Source organism: Phaenicophaeus curvirostris, chromosome 13 (genome assembly GCF_032191515.1).
Source record: "Phaenicophaeus curvirostris isolate KB17595 chromosome 13, BPBGC_Pcur_1.0, whole genome shotgun sequence".
In the NCBI taxonomy this organism is placed as follows: domain Eukaryota; kingdom Metazoa; phylum Chordata; class Aves; order Cuculiformes; family Cuculidae; genus Phaenicophaeus; species Phaenicophaeus curvirostris.
Genome location: NC_091404.1, coordinates 1,903,181 through 1,926,884, shown reverse-complemented (window position 1 = coordinate 1,926,884; position 23,704 = coordinate 1,903,181). Strand labels below are relative to the sequence as shown.

Here is a 23,704-nt window from a genome sequence, read left to right as displayed (position 1 = left end):
CTGCGATTTCTTCCTGCTGCGGCGAGGGCAGAGCTGGGGCGATGCCGGGAAAGGCGGGTGCCAGGCTGCTTGCTCACATTGCCTGGAGGAATGTGTGGCTTCGGGGAAGAGGAGGGGTGCTACCCCGATGGGTGCCAGCACGCCACGTACACACCTACTCCTACCCGGCAAGGGCGGCTTGCTTCCCCGTGCCAAAGGGAGGGTGGGTCAGCACTTCACGGGGCCCTTTCCTTGACATCCACCAAACTCAGAACCTCACAGAAAACAAAAGAAACACCCTAAACTGAAAGCTACTCTGGCTCAAAAGCTGCTCCAGCTCCACTGGGCACCTCATCCCTGCAGGTGACAGCTCCTACGCCTTCCTTGCCCTTTCATAGAGTCATAGAATTGGTTTGGGTTGGAAGGGATCTCAAAGCCCATCCAGTCCCACCCCCTGCCATGGGCAGGGACACCTCCCACTGGATCAGGGGCTCCAAGCCCCATCCAACCTGGCCTTGAACCCCTCCAGGGATGGGGCAGCCCCCACTTCCCTGGGCAACCTGGGCCAAGACCTCATGTGAGAATGGATATTAAGGAGATTCGTGTCAGCATCACAGGAAATGGTGGCAACTGTGAAGTTCTGAATGTTGATCTTCAAGTTTAAGCATTTGACAAAATTCGCTGTTTAATATTTGTGCAGCATTTAGCTGTATTGGATTGTGCAGACGGGGGCATGGGGATGGGGATGTCTGTGTTCACAGAGCCTCAGGGAGCAGCTCTTGAGAGTCCCTAGGTGGACAAGGCGCTGAGGGACATGGTTTAGTGATGGTTGGAGTCAATGATCTGGTGGGTCTCTTCCAACCTGGTGATTCTATGATTCTGTGATTCTATGAAATGTATAAAAAGGTGTGGCCAGCATGGTTTAGTGTGCGTGTTGGTGGGGCAGGAGCTCCCCGCACACCCGGTGCTGTATTATCCAGCTTCTCATCCCCAGATAATAAAATACTTTGCTTCTGAATTGGCCTGGCAGTGTAGTCATTTATAACAAATTTTGGGGGCTCGTCTGGGATCCTCCTTTGAGTCTCACTTAGGGCTCAGAATACCCAGGCAAGGTGCCTACAGCTCCCTATTTGGAGCATAAAGTCTGGATATTTTGGGTCCGGGTTCAGGCGAAGGAAGATTTTTGGGGATTCCTGGGTAATAATAATAAAAGTAATAGTACAGTTATTCCCCATAATTTTGGTGCACACGAAGACCCAATTAAGACATCCGGATGGCTGGAGTTGTGAGTATATCGCTGGGTTGGGGGTAGGGAGGTGTCCTGATACCGGGGGGTTCTCCAGAACCAAACTCCCTAAGAAGGGTCCTGAGACAGGGGGGGTCCCCAGGACCAAACGAAAGTATGATCGAATGTGTGTGTGAGATGTACCGTAGCTACAAAGCGAGTGCGGAGTCCTTCTAACCTTGGTTCCACTCTCCCATGAGGGAAGTGGCAGGTGAAGGGACGAAACGATAGAAAGCGTGCAAGATGGGACAACAAAACAGTAAAAAAGGGGGTAAGGGTGGTACGGTTGAAAATATTCCACAGTATAGTCCACTAGGGCTTAAGTTGAAGGAGTGGAAAGGGAATAAGTTAGCAAGGGAGAAAAGAACAGGTGATTAGATATTGTATGGAGAAATGGGCTAAGGAGGAGATGAGGCCGGGTAAGGTATTTTGGCCAAAGTTTGGATCCTTTGTGGGATGGATTTGTCAAGCTCTAAACTTATACGTAAACTCAAAGAAACCCTTTAATCAAGAGGAAAGTGATTATGCGGCACGTTGGAAGGGCCCACTAAGATTTTCAAACTCAAGAAAGAAATTACTGAGACACCATTATCAGAAAAAGATGAGGAGCCTCCAAAATGGGATCCCTTGGATCCCTCCTCCGCCACCAGCTCAGGAAAGGCCACCTCCTCAGGCTCCCACTCCTCCATACCCAACAGGGACTCTGTCCCCTTTAAGAAGGCGGCGGAACCTTCATAAAAACACTGAAGAATTGGGAAAAGGGAAGCAATGGCTCAGTTATATCCATTATGGGAGGTACCTTTGCGAGGGAACCGTGGAGGCATAGGATTTGTGAATGCTGCCCTATCTGGAGGGGAGGTTCAAGCATTCAAGAAAGAGATGGGGAAGTTATTAGAAGATCCGATAGGGGTTTCTGATAGGGGTTTCCGAAAGGTTAGACCAGTTTTTGGGACCCAACACACACTTGGGATGAGATTCAGTCCATCCTAAGTATTTTATTCAGTCAAGAAGAAAGGCAAATGATCCGGGTGGCAGGGATTAGATTGTGGGAACAAGAAAACCAGAATGGAGACCCGGGTGACCAAAAATGGCCTCATCAAGGCCCTAATTGGGATCATAATAACACGACTGACAGACAGCAGATGTCTGATCGACGCAGTCTTATAATTCGAGGAATTAAAGAAGTCGTACCCCAAGGCCAGAACAACAGTGAGGGCTTTAGTGAGCACCAGGGGAAAGATGAGTCACCAACAGAATGGTTGGAGAGGTTGAGAAAAAACCTGGCTTTATATTCAGGAATTGATCCTACTTCTCCTGCTGGGGAAGTATTAGTTAAAACCCAGTTCATCAGTAAATTACAGGAACTGCTGCGGAAGGCGCAGAAATTTTATGTCCGGAAGGATGAGGAAAAGGCGAAGGCAAAAGCAAAAGTGTTAGTGTGCGCTGTTCACCAGTCTCAAACACCTCCAAGAAATTGTAATAAAGCTCCAGATCCGATGGGGACAGGATCAGGGCCACCACCAGGGGGCAAGAACAGTTTTATTGCGAGAAAATGGGACACCAGGTAGTGGATCGTTTAGAGAGAAAGAGAGACGAAAAAGTATTTCAAGCACAAGAACAATAGAGGGGTCAGGGGCTCTTACCTCCTGGGGTCAAAACCAAATGGAGAGACATTTATAAGATTGAAAATAGGACCCCAGCGGGAAATATGGGAATTTTTAGTAGACCCAGGGGCTGAAAAATCCACAATTCTGAAGGTCCTTGAGAGATGAAAAATTGGGAATGAAACATTAGAAGTAATTGGAGCGAAAGGGGAAGCATTTAAAGTACCGATAATAAAAGATGTTTTTATTGAGACAGGAGCTAAATATGTGGTTAGTGACTTATTAGTGGTCCCTGAGGCAAGCTATAATCTATTGGGAAGAGACCTTATGGTAGCCTTAGGGATCGGGGTAATAGCGAGTGAAGACCTTATAAAGGTAAACCAGATAAAAATCATGAAATTAACGGAAACGGACCAGGAGAAAACAGACCCTCAAGTCTGGGCAGGTCCTAGAAATATGGGAAAGATCCCAATGCCACCTGTTAAAATTACTATTATTGACCCAGAACAACCCATTCAGATTTGACAATACCCCATTTTCCTTGAGGGATGAAAAGGACTAGAACCTATAATAGAAAAATTGTTGCAACAGGGTGTTCTGGAGCCCTGTATGCCCCCTCATAATACGCCCATATTGCCTGTTAAGAAAAATGATAGCACCTACTGACTGGTGCAAGATTTAGGGGCAGTGTTACAGGAGAATAAGTGGATTTTGCCAGATGGGAGAGAAATATTGCCAAGATCGGTAGGTCAAAGAATATTAAATAGATTGCATGAGCAAACCCATTGGGGAACGAGGGCACTGTGTAATCAATATTTAAAATCTTTTGGATGCATAGGGATTTTTGAGATAGCAAAACAAATAACCCAAGGGTGCCCTATCTGCCAAAAAGTAAATAAAGGTGCAATGAGGAAAACACCTTCAAGTGGCAGGGACCTGGCTTATAGACCATTTGAAAGGATTCAAATTGACTATGCTGAACTACCCAAGGGAAGTAAATGGAAATATGTGTTAGTTATCGTGGATCAACTAACTCATTGGGTTGAAGCCTTTCCAGCCACCCGAGCAACAGCCTAATTTGTGGCAAAAATACTATTAAAATCGATAATTTCTCACTTCGGCTTGGTGTATGCTATCGATTCTGACTGAGGCACCCATTTAACATCAAAGTTTTGCAAGAAGTAACACGAGCTCTGGGGGTAAGATGGAACTTGCATACCCCATGGCACCCCCAAAGTTCAGGACAAGCTGAGCCAATGAATCAAACTCTTAAATAACAATTAACTAAATTGATGATTGAAACACAGATGTCTTGGGTAAAATGCTTACTGTTAGCACTAGTAAATATTCGAACTCAACCCCGTAGTGATACAGGCCTAGCTGCCTATGAAATGTTATATGGACTGCCTTGTTTGTGCATGGGGCTGATTACAACTCCAGATATTGAGGATATGACAATACAAAAACACATCTCAGTTATAGCAAGACGCTTGAGCGAGATGCACAAACTGGGGTGGATTGCTCAATCAACACCATTAGGGATGAGCATTCATAAGATAAAACCTGGGACTTGGGTATTAGTAAAGTGTTGGAAAGAAGAGAGCCTGACCCCAAAGTGGGAAGGTCCTTTTCTCATTCTTTTAGTTACAGAAACGGCCGTCCCCACGGCTGAACGGGGGTGGACCCACACAACCAGGTTTATAGGACCAGTGGAGCCACCCACTGAATGGACTGTAACATCACCGCCACGGGACACACGACACCTTACGGAAGACACTGATGAGTAATTAAACTTTTATTTGCATGGAACAGGACAGCAAATATTGAACTGTGTAAATGTTGTGGATATGTGATAGCACATTGTGGCCACAAGTGTGACACAAGTGATATTTGGTTGAATGGTATTGATTTATGAGGTGGACACACATTTTTGAATTTACTGTTGCAAGACTGGTAAGGAACTAAAAACAGTTTCAGGGGTGGTACGACCAAACTCAAGCAACATAGTTCGGAGAGAGAGGGCAAGACCAGATTGGGATTACCGTTTGCCTAAGATCAGTCCAACATGGGAGGCAAACCCATAGTCCTTGGGTATGGAAACGGATCCCATACCGGACCTCACTTAAGAGAAATTACCTTAGTCACGCTTCTACTAGTCGCTACATCCAGAGAGGAATCAAAATGCACCTCTTGCATAAAGGAAACAAGACAAGGAAATGTAATTACCCAGACATTGGTGTACCATGCCCATTATATTTGTACAGGCACCAAAATTGAAAGTTGTAAACTGAATTCGACTATTTATCACCAGTGTAATATTAGTGGATCAATTGTCTGTTATGATCCCTGGATGAATCCCAACAAATGGCACTTGGTAATTAGGGGAAAAAAGGGATTTTAATAGAAAAGACAGAAATTATCAATATCAAAAGCCCTATATCAATAATATTCGATGTATGCAAAGCCATAGACCAAAATACCTGGATACAGGGAAACTGGAGACCTGAGCTGGCGGCGTTATTATATGAACAGTAATAAGCACATGTGTGACCCTTATGGCCCATGTTATAACGCTGAAGATTGGAATTATTGTCCGGGCTGGGATTGTGTTGTATGTGCTACTTGGGATAAAAATCCTTGAGAAACATCCCTTGATCAGAACTCTGGGAAACTGAAGGCACTATTGGTGCAGGCCATAAGTCTCTCAAATTGCACAGCTACTAGTTGTACTCCTGTAAATTGTACTATATATAATCCAGAAGTTCTAATGGGTAGAAAGGAAACAATGTATGGTATACAGATTGAAGGTAGGGGAAAGGATCCTGGAACTATAATTAACGTTATAGTTAAAGAAGAACGTAGAGATCAAGAGCAAAACAAACTAGTATTTCATTCATTTTATCAGGAAATGGCCACAGGAGTCAAATATGACATTCCCTCAGTTGCCCAGAACTTGTTTACAAATCTTGAGGAAAACATAGCTAAATCTTTAAATGTCACCAATTGCTGTGTGTGTGGAGGGACCAATATGGGGGTGTGATGGCCTTGGGAATCTCAGGAGTCAAATCTCTTGGATCCTAGCGGATGGAACAATACCGACCCAGGGAGGGCTCAGCAACGGGCCCTCCAAACCAGTATCATCGGTAGGACGTGTTGGTAAAAGCCGACAGGGAAAAGACCAGTAGGAGATTGGGTGTGTGAAGGAGTATATGTATGGAATGATACTCAATCAAACTGGACGGCTTGGGCAACACCTAAAACTTTAGCTAAAGAAGGAAAAGATTGGACTTTGGGAAAGGCCTTAAATGAAAAATGGGAAGCTCCCTGGGGGTAGTATTGGATATGTGGAAAGTATGCTTATTCCATACTTCCACCTAATTGGATCGGCACGTGTACATTAGGAACCATAAGACCTAGCTTTTTCCTGTTACCCTTAAACAAAGGAGAAAAATTGGATGTACAAGTTTACATAAATCGTGAAAAATGAGAATTAGCAATAGGAAATTGGAAGGAAAACGAATGGCCACCTGAAAGAATCATTGCGTACGGTGATCCAGCTACTTGGGCCAAGGATGGGTCATGGGGATATCGAACACCTATATACATGCTGAATCGAATAATTAGATTACAAGCTATACTAGAAATTATTGCCAATAAAACAGGGGATGCCCTCCCCCTAGTGGCCAAACAAAATACAAAAATAAGAATAGCGGTATATCAAAATTAGCCTGTTAGGCTGGAGAAGAGGAGGCTGAGGGGAGACCTCATTGCTCTCTCCAACTACCTGAAAGGAGGTTGTAGAGAGGAGGGAGCTGGGCTCTTCTCCCAAGTGACAGGGGACAGGACGAGAGGGAATGGCCTCAAGCTCCGCCAGGGGAGGTTTAGGCTGGACATTAGGAAAAAATTCTTCACAGAAAGGGTCATTGGTCACTGGCAGAGGCTGCCCAGGGAGGGGGTTGAGTCACCTTCCCTGGAGGGGTTTAAGGCACGGGTGGACGAGGTGCTAAGGGGCATGGTTTAGTGATTGATAGGAATGGTTGGACTCGATGATCCGGTGGGTCTCTTCCAACCTGGTTATTCTATGATTCTATGAAAATAGATTAGCTTTAGACTACCTCCTAGCCCAAGAAGGAGGAGTCTGTGGGAAATTCAATCTCACTAACTGTTGTTTACAGATTGATGAGGAAGGAAAAGCCATTGAACAGTTGGTAGACGACATGAAAAAAAATAGCTCATGTGCCCATCCAAACTTGGAACGGAATTAACCTTGATAAATGGTGGAAAGACAATTGGTGGAATTTTGGAGGGTTAAAAGGGATCATCCTAGGAATAACTGTATTGATGTCCATCCTTCTATTCCTCCCATGTTGTATCCTGTTAATAAGTAATTTAGTGAAACAAATAGTTGAAAGAGCCACCTTTTCCATAATTTCAGCTGATAATCCTGAGAAACAGGGCAAAAAGACACAAATTAAAGTTTTAAAGAAGAGCAAAGAAGATGAAGATACAAGATTAATTCTCTCCAACTTTGAAAGACAGACGTGAATCAATTTATTAGAAAAGAAGGGGAGGGATTGTGAGAATGGATATTAAGGAGATTCGTGTCAGCATGACAGGGAATGGCAGCAATTGTGAAGTTGTGAATGTTGATCTTCAAATTCACGGTTTAACATTTGTGCAGGGTTTAGCTGTATTGGATTGTGCAGACTGGGGTGTGGGGATGGGGGGGTCTGTGTTCGCAGAGTCTTGGGGAGCAGCTCTTGAGATGCCCTGGGCCATCTGGGAGGGGCTGGGTGCACTAAGGGGAAGGAACATTCTCAAAGACGATTGTAATATTCATGAAACTAAATGAATATGCATGAAGGAACATTCTCGAAACTAAATGAGCAAGCATGGAGGAACACTCTCAAAGATGATTGTAATACCCAGCTCCCCATCCCTTGATAATGAAATACTTCACTGCTGAATTGGCCTGGCAGTGTAGTCATTCCTAACACTCACCAGCCTCATCGTGAGAAATTCCTCCTTATGTCCAGGCCAAATCTTCCCCTCTCCAGTTTACACCCATTGCCCCTCCTCAAATCACTCCAAGCCTTTGTGAGCTTTCTTGTAGCCCCTTCAGGCACTGAAAGGTCGCTCCCCCTTGTTCTATCACTCTATGACTTTGTAAAAAGTCCCCGCCGAGCTTTCACACAGCCCCTTTCAGCACTGGAAGCTGCTCTAAGGTCTCCCTGCAGCCTTCTCTTCTCCGGGCTAAACAACCCCAACTCTTTCAGCCTATCATTCCTCTTGTTACAAAAAATACGTAGGGGTGGGGGACGACTGCAGCTCTGATAACATTTTCAGGCTGACCTGATTTCTCAGGGCCCCGCCGTGTCGATGGGATCCGGACACGCACAGCTTCCTTGTAGTCGCTGCCAAATTCTGTCTTTATCCTCACCGCCACAAAGCTCTGCTTTCAACTCAGGGCAGACAAACACACCAGCCAAGGGGCGTTCACACGCTCCCTTTGTCACAAAATAAATTCTGGGGCTGCAATCCATTTTCGCCCCTCCTTCTGTTGTTATTAACCAGTTCATCACTACCTCCAGGTCTTTTGTTCCCCTTCCAAGCAAGAGTTTGTTTTATTTTCAAGTTCCAAGCCCAGAACAAGTTGGCAGCAGGGAGGAGGAAATCCACGCTGATAAACATGTCTACACCCAGGAAATGATTTATTGGGACCTTATAAATAAAGCCGACAAAGAAAGCAAGCCTGGGGTTGTGACCCCAGCACTGCATGCGTGCAGACTCCGCTGGCAGCCCTGGCTCTGCCCTGATGCGTATCTGTCCCAAGACACCACAGGACACCTCACCCAGCCACCAGGTAGTAGCCAAGCCTGGAAAAAGGGAAAACAATCCACTCTTTCCTTCAGTAAGAAGGACTCAGAGAGCTGTAGGAGGCAGGACTTGCTGAAGCAACAGGAAAACATTAAGCAGAGCGAGCAGAGGGAACCCTGTGCTGCTGCAGGCAGGAGCCCACTGTCACCCATCCCATCCGTGCGGCTCATGCCTTACTCAAGAAAGACAATGCTTTGGAGACGGTTTCTCTCCCTTTCCAGAGTTGCTTTTTACTGCTCAGACCTTGGATTCTGAGCAACGGGGCTGCTGCCCTGCTGAAACCAATGCCAGAAGCTCACCTGCTCCTCCCGTGTCACCTGCAGCCACATCGCTGCTGCTGCTACCCAGCATGGTCCCAGGCTCCCCTGCCAGCACCAACAACTCCCCAGATCTGCTCTTGGGTCTAGCGAGCTGTACACGAGAAAAGAGCTTGATCCAGACTCACAGATCTTGTGCCCCAAGTGCAGGACCCGGCATTTGGCCTTGTTAAACCTCATCCCGTTGGTCTCAGCCCAGTGGTCCAGCCTGTCCAGATCCCTTTGCAGAGCCTCCTGACCCTCCAGCAGATCCAGCTTCCACCCTGCTCAGTGTCGTCCGCAAACTTGCTAAGGGTGCACTCGATGCCTTCACCCAGGTCATTGATGAAGACATTGAACAGGGCTGGACCCAGCACTGAGCCCTGGGGAACCCCACTTGTCACTGGCCTCCAGCTGGAGTTAACTCCATTTCCCACCACTCTCTGGGCCCTCCATCCAACCAGTTTTCCACCCAGGAGAGTGTGCGCCTGTCCAGGCCAGAGGTGACAGTTTCTGAAGCAGAATGCTGTGAGAAACTGTGTCAAAGGCTTTGCTGAAGTCCAGGAAGATCCATCCACAGCCTTTCCCTCATCCAGCAGCCGAGTCACTTTGTCATAGAAGGCGATCAGGTTAGTTTGGCAAGACCTGCCTTTTGTGAACCCGTGTTGACTGGGCCTGATCACCCATGTGATCACCCATGTGCTTCATGATAGCACTCAAGATCACCTGCTCCATGACTTTCCCTGGCACTGAGGTCAGACTGACAGGCCTGGAGTTCCCTGGATCCTCCCTGTGACCCTTCTTGTAGATGGGCACAACATCAGCCTCCAGTCCAGTGGGACTTCCCCAGTCAGCCAGGACTGTTGGAAGATGATGGAAAGGGATTTGGCCAGCACATCCACCAGCTCCTTCAGTACCCTAGGGTGAATCCCGTCCGGCCCCATAGACTTGTGGGTGTCTAGTCGGGCTAGCAAGGCTCTGACCACCTCCTCTTGGATCATGGGAGCCTCATTTTGCTCCTCTAGCTCCTGGGTTTGTACACAGACAGAACAACTTTCTTTACAGTTAAAGACTGAGGCAAAGAAGGCATTAAGTACCTCAGCCTTGTTCTCATCCCCTGTCACTGTTGTTCCTTCTGCGTCCAGCAGGGACTGTATGGTCCCCTCTTCCAGAGCCCATAAACATTTCTCTTCCTCTTGATATCCCTCAAGATCTTTCTGCTCAACCAAGCTGGTTTTCTCCCCTGCCGGCTTTTTTGCCGGAATACGGGGATGGCTTTCTCCTGAGCTGCTAGGATTTCCTTTCTGAAGAGCTCCCAGCCCTCATGGGCTCCCTTGCCCTTAAGTACTGTCTCCCATGAGACTTTGCCAACCAGCCTTCTGAAGAGTTCAAAGTCTGCCCTCTGGAAATTTAATGCTACTGTCCTACTAACCACCTTCTTCACTTCACCTAGAACAGAAAACCCTATCATCTCATGATCACTTTGTCCTAGGCGTCCACCTACTGCCACATCCCCCACAAGGCCTTCTCTGTTCACCAACAGCAGGTCCAGGAGGGCACCTTCCCTGGTTGGTTCATTCACCAGCTGTGCAAGGAAGTTGTCTTCCACACACTCCAGGAACCTCCTGGGCTGCTTCCTTTCTGCTCTATTGTACTTCCAGCAGATACCAGGAAGATTGAAGTCTCCCACAAGAATGAGAGGCATTGATCTAGAGATTAACCCCAGCTGTTTATAGAAGAGCTCATCAGCTGCTTCTCCTTGGCTGGGTGGTCTGTAACAGACTCCCATCACAAAATCAATCTTCTGGTGGGCTCCTCTGATTTTAACCCACAAGCACTCAATCTCCTGATCACCACAATCCATCTCAATGGTGTCTAAGTCCTCCCTTACAATGAGGGATACCCTGCCTCCTCTCCTACCCTTCCTATCCCGCCTGAAGAGTTTGTACACACCATAGCTGTACTGCAGTTATATGAGTCGTCCCACCACGTTTCCGTGATGGCAACGACATCATAGGCTCCTTGCCCTACAACAGCTTCCAGCTCTTCCTTCTTATTCCCCATGCTGTATGCATTGGTGTAAATGCACTTCAGCTGAGCTGAAGTTTGGGTTGGAAGGGACCTCAAAGCCCATCCAGTTCCACCCCCCTGCCATGGGCAGGGACACCTCCCACTGGATCAGGGGCTCCAAGCCCCATCCAACCTGGCCTTGAACCCCTCCAGGGATGGGGCAGCCACCACTGCTCTAGGAGACCTGGGCCAGGGCCTCCCCACCCTCACACCAAAATATTTCTCCCTAAGATCTCATCTCGATCTCCCCTCTTGCAGCTCAAAACCATTCCCCCTCATCCTGCCCCTGCCCTTCTTGATCCAGAGCCCCTTCCCAGCTTTCCTCTTGAATCCATTTAGAGCAGCAATTGGAGGGACACTGGGAGGCCACCAAAGCACCAGGAGCGCCCTCTGCTGGGAGAGGAGAGGAGAAGAATTGGGAGAGGATACGAGAAGACGTGGGGAAGGAGAGGAGAAGAAGTAGGAGACGAGAAGAAGTGGGAGAGGAGAAGAAGTAGAAGAGAGTAAGTGGGAGAGGAGAATAAGTGGGAGAGGAGAATAAGTGGGAGAGGAGAGGGAGAGGAGAAGAGAAGAACTGGCAGAGGAGAAGTGGGGAGGAGAGGAGGCAGAGGAGCGGGAGGAGGAGCCGGGGCAGAGCCGGCAGAACTGCGGGGCGGTCCCGGTGCCTCCGTCCCGTCCCCTGCGGAGCCGCCGCCGCTCCGGCCGCTGATGCTGCCCGTCCTCCTCCTCCTCCTCCTCGTCCTGGCGAGCCCCGGCAGCCCCGCAGCCAGCGCGGGGGTCACAGGCGAGTGTTTGTCCCCTCTCCCCCCTCCCTCCCTCCCTCTCCCTGTCCTTCTCCCTCTCCTCTCTCTTTAAGGGGTCAGGAATCTTTTCCTGGCTCCTTTGGTGAGAAGCAAAGACAAGTCCCAGGCCTGGGCACTCCTTAATCCCATCTTTTTCCTGGTGAAAAGCTTTTCATAGGATCATGGAGTGGTTTGGGCTGGAAGGGAATTTGTTAAGCTTCCCATCGCTCTCACTTTGCTTTCCTGGCTTGTTCTTGTTTTTGCTGACTTGAGATTGGTTTTGGTTTGACAAGTCATGGGAGAGATAAAGGAGAGATCTTCCCTTGCTCTCTCTGGAAAAAGGAGAAGCAGAGGAATTGTAGAATCATGGAATGGTTTGGGTTGGAAGGGACCTCAAAGCCCATCCAGTTCCACCCCTGACCATGGGCAGGGACACCTCCCACTGAGCTAAGGGTGTTTTCAAGGATGATTGGGAAGGTGCTTGTGGGCTTTCCCATCTCTTAGGGCAAGTTCTTGCCAGTGAATCGTATGGGAAAGCTTTTGTGCATGGTGAGGGTGCCTTACGTTGGTCACCCCTGGGTTTGTGCCTCTGGCAGAGAGGGAGGGAGGAAAAAGGCTGCCCGGGTGTGAGCTGGGAGCAGTCGGCTCTCCCAGCTCAGGTCTGAGCTGCTGGAGCTGTGCAGATCCACAAGTTAAGGCAGAGAGCTGCATTTTTTGACAAGAGATAGGAAGGGAGCTCGCATGCATCCACCAGGACCTCCTGCTTTTCCATGTTGCTGCTTAAATCCAGAAATAAGTCCCCTACGCCGCCTTTGTGGGGCAGCTGAGCCAGGGAGGGTTTTGGCAGCCACCTCCCAGGCAGGCAAAGTTGAATCTCAGGCGCTCTATAGTGACAGCTCGTTTCTTCTTCAGCCCGCACGCTTTCTCCATGCTACTCCGCTGACCTCAGCCCCACACCAGAGAGGCTGGTCTCGGCCGTGGGCTGCACTGTGCTTTTGACTGTCCCGCTGCCGAATGCCACCAAAGTCGTCTTCTGGGAATACAAAACCGACTCGCAGGAAGGAGTTATCGTCAGTTATGCTTTCAACAGACCCGCCAACACGTCTCGTTCCTACGAGAATCGCACCAAGTTCAATGAAACGGACTTCTCGCTGCAGATGGTGCTGCAGCAGGGAGATGATGGGCTGTACCGGTTCCGGTCCGAGTCAGAGGCCACGGGCTGGTTCCAGCTGCGTGTTGTGGGTGAGTGATGAGATAGCAAACCCTCTGCCACAGCTGGAGAGCTTGAATCGCTGCGGAGGAAGGTGCTTCGGTTCTGGCATCTGGGGAGCCGCTGGTTTCAATGCTGACTGTCCCTCCATGTCTCCCAGAACCGCTGTCTGAGCCAGAAATTGTGGGGAACTCATCGGTGAAGGCAGGAGGCAGCACCAAACTGGTTTGCAACGTCCTGGGAGGGAAGGCAGACTTGTACCGCTGGAAGAAAAATGGAGAGCTGCTGCTGGGAAGTGACCACATCCAGTTTGTTGACAACACCACCACCCTGTGCATCGTTAAAGCGTCGATGAATGACAGTGGCTATTACGCTTGTGTGGTCCGCAACGAAGTCAGCCAGAATGAAACCTCCTTCCTGCTCCATGTCCAGAGTAAGTGGGGATTTCTTCCTGATGCCCAGGGAAAGAAACGGGGGAAAGAGTCTCCAAATGGTATCATCTCACCCAGTGTCTCCTTTTCCCTGTGCCAAGTGGCAGGTTTTTGCTTGGAGGGTGTGGGAAAAGGGTTTAATTTGGTCTAGCTGCAGGAGCTGTGGATCCTCTCCTTTGCAGATGCTGCAAATGTGGTGTTGCCAATGACCCTGGTGTGTGTTTTTGTCGGCTCACTCGCAGGTTAGTGCTGGGCATGACTCCTCACCATATTTTTTGGCTGTCTGGCTGCATTGCTGGTGGGCGCTGCCGCAGGCGCTGCGTGAGAGAAGGGATGGGGTGAGAGGAGCTGTGCTGGCTGATGGGGCTCGTCCTTGCTGGGACTGGGGTTTCATAGAATTGTAGAATGATCTGAGTTGGAAGGGGCCTTCAAGATCATCTAATTCCAACAGGGCTGCCATGGGCAGGGACGCCTCCCACTGGAGCAAGGCTGCTCCAGCCAACCTGGCCTTGAACACCCCCAGCGATGGGGCAGCCACCGCCTCTCTGGGCAACCTGGGCCAGAGCCTCCCCACCTCACAGTGAAGAATTTCCTCCTTAGGTGTAGTCTAAATCTGCCCCTCTCCAATTTAAAGCCATTCCCCCTCATCCTGTCACTCCAGGCCTTTGTAAAAAGTCCCTCCTCAGCTTTCTTGTGGCCCCCTTCAGGTTTTGGAAGCTGTTCTAAGGTCTCCCCACAGCCTTCTCTTCTCCAGGGTGAACAACCCCAGCTCTCTCAGCCGGTCCTCGTACAGGAGGTGCTCCAGCCCTCGGATCATCCTTGTAGCCTCCTCTGGACTCACTCCAACAGCTCCACATCCTTCTTATGTTGAGGAGTCCATAGCTGGAGACAATTCTCCAGGTGGGGCCTCAGAAGAGCAGAGTAGAGGTTTTCCCACCCATGCAACCCGTGCGCAGGGGCTGTGGCTTTGTCACTACCCTCGTTTCATGCCGAGTGTCCCCAATCCGCAGAGGTGATGTTGTCCTCAGTGGCCTTCCATTGCCTTCCTGCTCCCAGGCGTGGGAGGGAAGGTGGTCATGAAACGCCTCCTGTGTGTCCAGAGCAGGTGTGAGATTCAACTTTACTTTTCTTATCTGGGTCACCCCCCTGCAAAGTCCCATGGCTCTGGGGGATGTTGTGCATCCCTTGTAGGGTCAGAGCACTGAGCGCCCCCAGCTGTGAGCTGCCCACAGAAAGGAAACTTGCTTCCTAACTCGGTGGCTTCACTTTTCCTTCTTTTTTGGAGGCAAAGTGGGGATTTTAATTCTCAAATTAAAAACAGCACACTTGGAGTGGGGAAAGAAAACAGAAGCAGCCAAGTCTGGACCTGAGAAGAGGCTCTGGCAGTGTAAAAGAGAAGTGGGAGGTTCTCCCCAGGTGGTTTCTGTGGATGTTTTGCTATTGCACAAAGTTTTCAGGTTTTTCCTGTGCAAAGCCTCCAGGCGCTGGGTAGGTGCTGGGGAAGCTCATGGTGTGTTCCTGCTCTCATTGTCCTCGCGACGCTCCCCTGTACCTGCCCACATGTCACCAGAGCTGGTGGCCAACTCTGCTCCCCCACCATCGGCTGGGCTGGGGCGAACAGTGGGGCAGCAGGGAGATGGGCAGGGGTGGTTCCTCCAGACCCCAAACACCAGCTGACAAACGCTCCTGGCTCAAGGTTTCCGGAGCACCATCTCTAGGGGGTTTAATGGAGATGATGACTGCTTTGTCCCCAGGTGTCTTCGTCTGGTGCAGGAGCAGGGACCGCCCGTGTCGCAATGGCTGTAGGTAAGATGCCTTCAGCTCCTCTCTTGGGGCTCCCTCAGCCTTAACTACGAGCCCAAAGTTATCGTTGGCTGGAACTGAGAAGCTGGACAAGTGGGAGAACTTGGGGTCCTTTGCCAGCTTCTCCTTGCAGATGTAAGAGGCAGCCGAGGGTTTGCTCTCCCCACTCTGGAGGCAAAAAGGATTTGCTGTCCCCCCTGTTCAGTCCCCACTGGGATTTGCTCTTGAAGTATCCTTGATTCCTCCACCCAGAGCCTGGTACTGCTGGCTATCTCAGCAAAGCAGGTGCCAGCAGCAGGGAGTGCAGGCTCACCAGCAGCAAGGAACCTCAAAACTCCTCCTGCTCCATCATCCATTTGCTCCATCACCTGTTCTCCCTCTGCGCTGGCTTTTTAACTCCCATTATGTATTTCCTGAAGCCATGTGTACTGGGGTAATAAGCGGTGGTCCTATCCCAATTTCTCCTGTTGCACAAGCAGCCAAAAACTCGGGCTGTGATTTTTGGGAGAGCAGAATTTTGCCTGGAGGGGAAACACTCAGCTTTTCCAAAGTGTGTCTGGGGCTCAGATGGAGCCAAGCTCTTGTTTCCAGTAAAGCTTTCCAGATTGACGTCAGCCAAGCTGCAGCAGCCTCTGGGGTGGAGCAGATGTAGAAGCTGTGCAGCCCCACTCGGAAACGTGCTCCTTAGTGGGGTCTTTTGTTCGAATTATCCAAAGGGCTCCAGAGATTTCTGGGAAGTGAGTGATTCTTAACATCTTCTGGGAGTTTGCTCACTCTGTGACCCCAGAGTGCTCTTAACTGAAGCTACCTGGAGGGTGAGGATAAGGATACGATCCCCTAAGGACAGGAAACCCTATCTCACATCGTGGGCAGACAAAAATAAGAGAGCTCCTGGTTGGTTTGTGCGGCCAGTTCCAGGTGACTCCTCCCAAGGGTAAGTTGGCTGAGGTAGCTCCTGAAATTTAGAGTAGAGCACAAGTCCAGCACTGCCACTGCCAGCATGTGACACTTTGCAGCTGCCTTGGAGGGGTCTAAGTGAGGATCCAAACCCAGGAGATGGCTTAGGTGGAAACCTTCCTTCTCCTTGCAGGTAAAGCTTGAGCAGCTGTGTTCTCCCTGCCCTCCCCTGGTGGTGGTGGTGGATGCTGCCTGAGGAGCGCCGGACATCTGCTGCTGTCCCAGCCTCTTCTGGGCTCACCTCTGAATTGCTCAAGCTGCTGAATACCACAAAGATTTTTGGTTTTGTAAAACACAAGCTTGGACTATTCCTGTGTTGTCTTGCCTTTCCCCAGGTCCCTTTGCACATCCCTGTGGGGGGAGGTGGGCATGGCTGCTCTTGGAGACCCAGCTGCTCCTGTGCTCAGACCTCCTTAGCACTCCTGGCTTCCTCCAGGGGCCAGTGCTTGTGGATGGGCTGGTGGCCCTGGTAAGAGCCGCCACCAGCTCCTGTGGGTGATGAACCTTGCAGGTCATCAGGCCAGGGTGTTTGCACCCATCATTCATTCTGGTGGGGACAATCCTACATCCAGCACTGTGCCTGAGCCGGTCCCCACGGTCTCTGCATGGGCAGGGGGTTTGGGTGCCCTGGTCTGGCTGCTGGGTGCTCACTTCTCTCTGAGAGTTCAGGCACCTCTCCTTGCTCTGGGTTGCTGTCAGCAAATGGAGAGCAGCACAGGTGCATGTTTCTGTTGCTTGGGTCTTGCTTGTAGACCTGCTTTGCCAGCAAAGGGCTTTCCTGGCCAGGGGAATGGTGGATTTCCCTCTCCTTGGAGTTCTCCATTCTCTTTGCACCTTGGAGAGGCTGAAATCATGACTCGTGGTGTGAGCAGTCACCGAGAGGTCCTACATCTCTTTCGGGGGCAAACAGGGAAATCGCAGGTGAGTGAAGGGGCTCATGGCTTGACCATTTTGGATGCTGCCCACTCTGTCCAGGAGAGATAACCAGGATATTAAGGAGCCAGCAGCAGAGGGCCATCTCGCAGCCTGGGTTTTCGTGTTGCAATTAAAGCATTCAAAGAATCAGAGCAGTTTGGGTGGAGTAAACCAGATTTCAGCCTCAGTTTTAGGCTTCGGTGCAGGTTGCCAAGCTCCGTGTCACACTCGCAGGTGTCAAATGAATGCAGCCGCGTTTTACAGGAAATACTTCTCTAAGCGTTTTGGAGAGATGTCTGTAAATCGTTTGGGAGATGTTGTGGTTTTTAATGTCCATTGTGGCTAATAAAAGTGCGTGTGTGTTACCCCAGGTGATATTGTCGTTACCTTCACGGGTGGAGAATCTAAAGCCAGCAGAGAGATGTGCTCCCCGCTGTTGGTACCTGTGTGGGCTTCAGGCTCTGTAGCAGTTTGCAGGTGGTGGCAGATATTGGAGATGCTGGATTTCCCCTAATGTCCAGCTCTGTGGGAAAAGCCGCTGTGCCCGAGGAGGTCATTTGGCTCCTGCATTCCCACTGGAACGTCTGCCCAGGGAGGTGGTGGAGTCCCCATCCCTGGAGGTGTTGAAAAGATGGCTAGATGAGGTGCTGAGGGATATGATTTAGTAGGGAACAGGTACGGTTGGACGTGATGATCTCAAAGGTCTTTTCGAACCTATGATTCTATGATTCCCCATCCCCTCCTTTGCCTGGGCAGCCCAGTTCCTCCTGTGGCAACTGCAGTTTGGGGAACTGAGCTGGGGTTAAAACCAACCCAACCACCTTGTGCTGAGGCCAAGTGAGGTTATTTTTAGTCTGCATCAGATCCCTGAGTCACAGGAACCTGGCGAGCAGCTGCCCTGGCACGGCCCATAGTCCCAGGGACAGCTGGGCTTGGGAGAAGATACCACCGGGGTCAGAGATGCTTCTGGAATTCACCCTGTGGATCATTTTAAGGGGAAGTTTCAGTCTGAGGTTTATCTGGTGCCCTTTGTATGTGGGTTTACACACAGTAGCTGTGTCTGAAATCAGAAGAGCCTTCTGCAGGCTGTAGGAAATACCTTTGTGCATTGACAGCCAAATCTGGTGGGGAAGAACAGCTTTGGGAAGGACAGTAAGGACACGCGGAGTTTCAATGTGATCTGAGTAAAAGAGTCCCTGTCTGAGTTTGCCAAGCAAAAAAATTTCTACTGGTAAAGCATGTCTGTAGTTCAAGTTACTACAAAATTACACCCAGAAAAACAAGTGTATGCTTATATTTCAAACTATTTTACTACCCATGATTAAGCTGACCTGTGATTAATTTCTTGTATGAATCATAGAATCGTGGAATGGTTTGAGTTGGAAGGGACCTCAAAGCCCATCCAGTCCCACTCCCTGCCATGGGCAGGGACACCTCCCACTGCATCAGGGGCTCCAAGCCCCATCCAACCTGGCCTTGAACCCCTCCAGGGATGGGGCAGCCACCCCTGCTCTGGGCAACCTGGGCCAGGGCCTCCCCAGCCTCACAGCAAAATATTTCTCCCTAAGATCTCATCTCAATCTCCCCTCTTGCAGCTCAAAACCGTTCCCCTCATCCTGTCCCTGCCCTCCCTGATGAAGAGCCCCTCCCCGGCTTTCCTGGAGCCCCTTTCAGCACTGGAAGCTGCTCTAAGGTCTCCCCACAGCCTTCTCTTCTCCAGGCTGAACAACCCCAACTCCCTCAGCCTGTCCTCGTACAGGAGGTTCTCCAGCCCTCAGATCATCTCTGTGGCCTCCTCTGGACTCACTCCAACAGCTCCACGTCCTTCCTGTGCTGAGGACTCCAGAACTGGACACAGGGCTCCAGGTTTGGTCTCACCAGAGCGGAGCAGAGGGGCAGAATCCCCTCCCTCCCTGCTGCTCCCACTGCTTAGGGTGCAGCCCAGGCCACGGGTGGTTTCTGAGTTGTGAGAGCTCGTTGCCGGCTCGTGTTGAGCTTCTCCTCCCTCAGCACCCCAAGTTCTGCTCAGGGCTGCTCCCACTCCATTCTCTGCCCAGCCCGTGTATGTGGATCATTTGAAATGTTTCCCGTATAACGTTCAGCTAATCACTCCCAGGAGCGAGGCCGATTGGTGATGGACAAAGTCTCCCTGCATGGGTGATCCATGCCAGGGAATCTGGAGTCAGACGGGGGTCCCATAGGGAAATTTTCCTGGGGAGCCTCCATTTTGGATGGAAAGGAAGTGATTTTTACTCCAGAGCGACATGAGGGGGCATAGGAGCTGAAGTTTCTGTTTCACCCAAAACAGTTATTTTCTAATATTTCTCCCTAAGATCTCATCTCCGTCTCCCCTCTTGCAGCTCAAAACCATTCCCTCTCATGCTGTCATGGCCCTCCCTGATCCAGAGCCCCTCCCCAGCTTTCCTGGAGCCCCTTTTCAGTCCTGGAAGCTCCTCTAAGGTTTCCCTGCAGCCTTCGCTTCTTCCAGGCTGAACAACCCTGACTCTCCCAGCCTGTCCTCACAGGGACAAAAATCCTCATCCCAAATCCTCATCTTCCTCCTTCTTCCCTCCTCTTGTCAATTGTGAAGACCAGATTTGTCCTCTCCCCCCAGTTCTTCGTGGCTCATCAGTCAGTGACCAGATATTTATTGTTTTGGTACCATCTCCCTTCACCCCATCTCCCTTGGCTGTGTCTCCATGTGCTTTTGTTGATCCCCTTCCTCTCTGCACACAAAAGGTCTTTCATCGGATAACCTGGATAACCTGGATAACCTGAAACAAGGTGGGACAGGATGGATGCAGCTCTGGCCTGACCTCAGAGCCATTTCATGCGGTTTATGGCTCAGTGTAGGAGATTTGTTATATTCAGGCTGGAGCTCCCTGGGTTTGCCGTGTCCCTCATCCTGGTCCCTGCCATGGGGATGCAGGGACATGCAGGGTCCCAGCCCAGCACTGGCTGGAAGAATCATAGAAACATAGAATCACCAGGTTAGAAAAGACCCACCGGATCATCGAGTCCAACCATTCCCATCAATCACTAAACTATGTCCCTCAGCACCTCATCCACCCATCCCTTAAACCCCTCCAGGGAAGGTGACTCAACCCCCTCCCTGGGCAGCCTCTGCCAGTGCCCAATGACCCTTTCTGTGAAAAATTTTTTCCTGATGTCCAGCCTGAACCTCCCCTGGCAGAGCTTGAGGCCATTCCCTCTCGTCCTGTCCCCTGTCACTTGGGAGAAGAGCCCAGCTCCCTCCTCTCCACAACCTCCTTTCAGGTAGTTGCAGAGAGCAATGAGGTCTCCCCTCAGCCTCCTCTTCTCCAGCCTAAACAACCCCAGCTCTCTCAGCCGCTCCTCTTGTTCTCCAGCCCCCTCACCAGCTTTGTTGCTCTTCTCTGGACTCGCTCCAGAGCCTCAACATCCTTCTTGTGGTGAGGGGCCCAGAACTGAACACAGGATTCGAGGAGCGGTCTCACCAGTGCCGAGTCCAGAGGGAGAAGAACCTCCCTGGACCTGCTGGCCACGCCGTTTCTGATCCAAGCCAAGATGCCATTGGCCTTCTGGGCCACCTGGGCCACTGCTGGCTCATGTTCAGTCGCTGTCAACCAACACCCCCAGGTCCCTCTCCTCCAGGCATTTCGATTGGACCAACCTGGGCCACATGTTCCCAAGATTATCTGCTGCCTTCCACGTGGTGATTTCTTTCCTTCTCTCCCTCTTTCTCTCTCTCTCTCCCCCATTACCTCATAGTGTGCGTGTCAGATTGGATCCAAGGGACCTGGTTTGTTTGCGGGGATTCATTTCTGTAACTTTGGGTGGTTGCAGCCCCCTGTGTCTCTGTTGTGCGCCCTGGGGTCTCGGTGTGTTTATGCTTCCCGGAGCCAGAAATAAATCCTGCTTTGATATTCACCCTGGGAGTGACCTTATTGGCCACCGGATCGCCACACAGACAAACGAATCCAATTCCCCCCGAGTCAGGGCCGGACACGACCGTGTGGCCCGTGGGTCCGGGTTGTGACACAGCCCAAACCTCACGTCTCCAGTAGCTGCCTCTCCACTCCAGGTCCCTGTTCCCATCACTCCAGCCCCATCCCCACCTCTCCAGTAGCTGCCCCTCCACTCCAGGTCCCTGTTCCCATCCCTCCAGCCCCATCCCCACCTCTCCAGTAGCTGCCCCTCCACTCCAGGTCCCTGTTCCCATCACTCCAGCCCCATCCCCACCTCTCCAGTAGCTGCCCCTCCACTCCAGGTCCCTGTTCCCATCACTCCAGCCCCATTTCCACCTCTCCAGGCCCGTCCCCACTCACTGCGGGGCTGCTCACTGCTCGCTGCTGTCTGCTCAGATCCGAGCCTCCTCTGTTTTATTTCTGCTCCGGAGCTCCCACCAACAAGCACCAACGGCCGCTTCCTGGGTTTCATTTTCTCTCTGCTCTCCCCTAGCGCACCCCCTGCTCTTTGGGAGCAGGAGGTGGTTGGGCAGTGATGCTCTGGTTCAGCCCCTGGCTCGCCCACTCCCTCGGCAATGGGACCACCGAGATGTTCCCTCTTCCCCACGCAGCCATCCCTGCAGGGACCAGGACCTCCAGGTTCCTACATGATGCATTTATAAGTAGCCCAGGAGAGCTTAGAAGGATCTGGTTTTGCCTTGCGCAAGACGTAGGGAATATCTCTGGGTGATCCAGCACAGGGGCAAAATGGGCTCAAGACCTGGAAGAGGAAAGCAGGAGACAAGGCATGAAAAGTGTCATCTCCGTCCTGTTTCACTGTTTTCCCAGAACTCACCATCACGCAGATGGGCACGAGCGTCATTTTGGCTCTAAGAAGAACCTCTGACCCATCCAGATCGCCTGGGTCCTCACTAAGTCCCACCTTCTACCCACCATCGTTGCTCTTGGCCAGTTGGGCGGGTGACACCGTGCCTCTTGGCTTCCTCGGGAACAAGCCGACCAAGCCTGGGCGGTGGGGTGGGTTGGAAACTGCCTGAAGGCCCAGTTCATCTGGGGTTGGTGGTGGGTCCAGTCCTCTTATTAAAGGGGGTTTAATGAAGAGGGAGCCGGACTTTTCAGTGGTGCCCACTGACAGGCCAAGAGGTGGTGGGCACCCGTTAAATAGGGAAGACACTCCGAATACAAGAAAACTCTGCCTTATTATTAATGAGAGATTCTCATGGATTCTGTTGGAATGGGTCCAGAGGAGGATACAAGGATGATCTGAGGGCTGGAGCACCTCCAATACAAGGACAGGCTGGGAGAGTTGGGGTTGTTCACCCTGGAGAAGAGAAGGATCTGAGAAGCTTCCAGTACCTGAAAGGGGCAACAAGAAAGCTGGGGAGGGACTTTTTACAAAGGCCTGTTGTGATGGGATGATGGAGAATGGCTTTAAATTGTAGAGGGGAAGATTTGGACTAGACATAAGGAGGAATTTCTTCATAATGAGGGTGGGGAGGCCCTGGCCCAGGTTGCCTGGAGCAGGGGTGGCTGTCCCATCCCTGGAGGTGTTCAAGGCCAGGTTGGATGAGGCTTGGAGCCCCTGATCCAGTGGGAGGTGTCCCTGCCCATCGCAGAGTCTGGAACTTGATAGGCTTTGAGGTCCCTCTACACAGTCTCACTTCCCTCCTGTAGTCCACCCAAGAGGCCTGTCCCCTCTTGCAGAGCCCATAAACATTTCTCTTCCTCTTGATATCACTCAAGATGTCTCTGTTCAACCAAGCTGGTTTTCTCCCCTGCCGGCTTTTCTTCCGGAACACGGGGATGGCTTTCTCCTGAGCTGCTAGGGTTTCCTTTTTGAAGAGCTCCCAGCCCTCATGGGCTCCCTTGCCCTTAAGTACTGTCTCCCATGAGACTTTGCCAACCAGCCTTCTGAAGAGTTCAAAGTCTGCCCTCTGGAAATTTAGTGCTACTGTCCTACTAACCACCCTCTTCACTTCACCTAGAACAGAAAACCCCATCATCTCATGGTCACTTTGTCCTAGGCATCCACCTACTGCCACATCCCCCACAAGGCCTTCTCTGTTCACAAACAGCAGGTCCAGGAGGGCACCTTCCCTGGTTGGTTCATTCACCAGCTGTGCGAGGAAGTTGTTTTCCACACACTCCAGAAACCTCCTAGACTGCTTCCTTTCTGCTGTGTTGTACTTCCAGCAGATATCAGGCAGATTGAAGTCTCCACAAGAACAAGAGGCATCGAGAGGCCTGGAGGGATAGGGGGAGTGGCTTTAAACTGGAGAGGGGCAGATTTAGACTGGACATAAAGAGGAATTTCTTCACCATGAGGGTGGTGAGGAACTGGCCCGGGTTGCCCAGGGAAGCTGTGGCTGCCCCATCCCTGGAGATGTTCAAGGCCAGGTTGGATGGGCCTTGGGCAGCCTGATCCAGTGGGAGGTGTCCTTGTCCACGGCAGGGGGTGGAACTGGATGCTTTTTGATGTTCCTTCCAACCCCAACTGATCTATGACTCTATGGGAGGATGAAGGATGCCCCAGTGCAGCCAATAGGAG

The 23,704-nt window shown here is 50.9% G+C and overlaps 1 protein-coding gene and 1 long non-coding RNA gene across 2 annotated transcripts in view; both read left to right on the top strand.

Annotated features, from left to right (window-relative positions):
• Positions 1-23,704, top strand: part of LOC138726296 (uncharacterized) — a 147,114-nt gene that overhangs the window by 16,444 nt on the left and 106,966 nt on the right. The window lies entirely within an intron of this gene.
• Positions 11,806-17,832, top strand: LOC138726280 (carcinoembryonic antigen-related cell adhesion molecule 1-like). Its single transcript, XM_069867921.1, has 6 exons — positions 11,806-11,895; positions 12,806-13,135; positions 13,264-13,536; positions 13,717-13,776; positions 15,289-15,340; positions 16,428-17,832. The coding sequence occupies exons 1-6, from the start codon at positions 11,820-11,822 to the stop codon at positions 16,429-16,431; spliced, it is 795 nt and encodes a 264-aa protein (XP_069724022.1). The 5' UTR covers positions 11,806-11,819; the 3' UTR covers positions 16,432-17,832.

Excerpts from the sequence above, each read along its gene's own strand:
- LOC138726280 (XM_069867921.1), top strand. The coding sequence starts at position 11,820 with ATGCTGCCCGTCCTCCTCCTCCTCCTCCTCGTCCTGGCGAGCCCCGGC. Across the intron at positions 11,896-12,805 it reads AGCCAGCGCGGGGGTCACAG|CCCGCACGCTTTCTCCATGC; the intron begins GCGAGTGTTTGT and ends TTTCTTCTTCAG. Across the intron at positions 13,136-13,263 it reads GTTCCAGCTGCGTGTTGTGG|AACCGCTGTCTGAGCCAGAA; the intron begins GTGAGTGATGAG and ends CATGTCTCCCAG.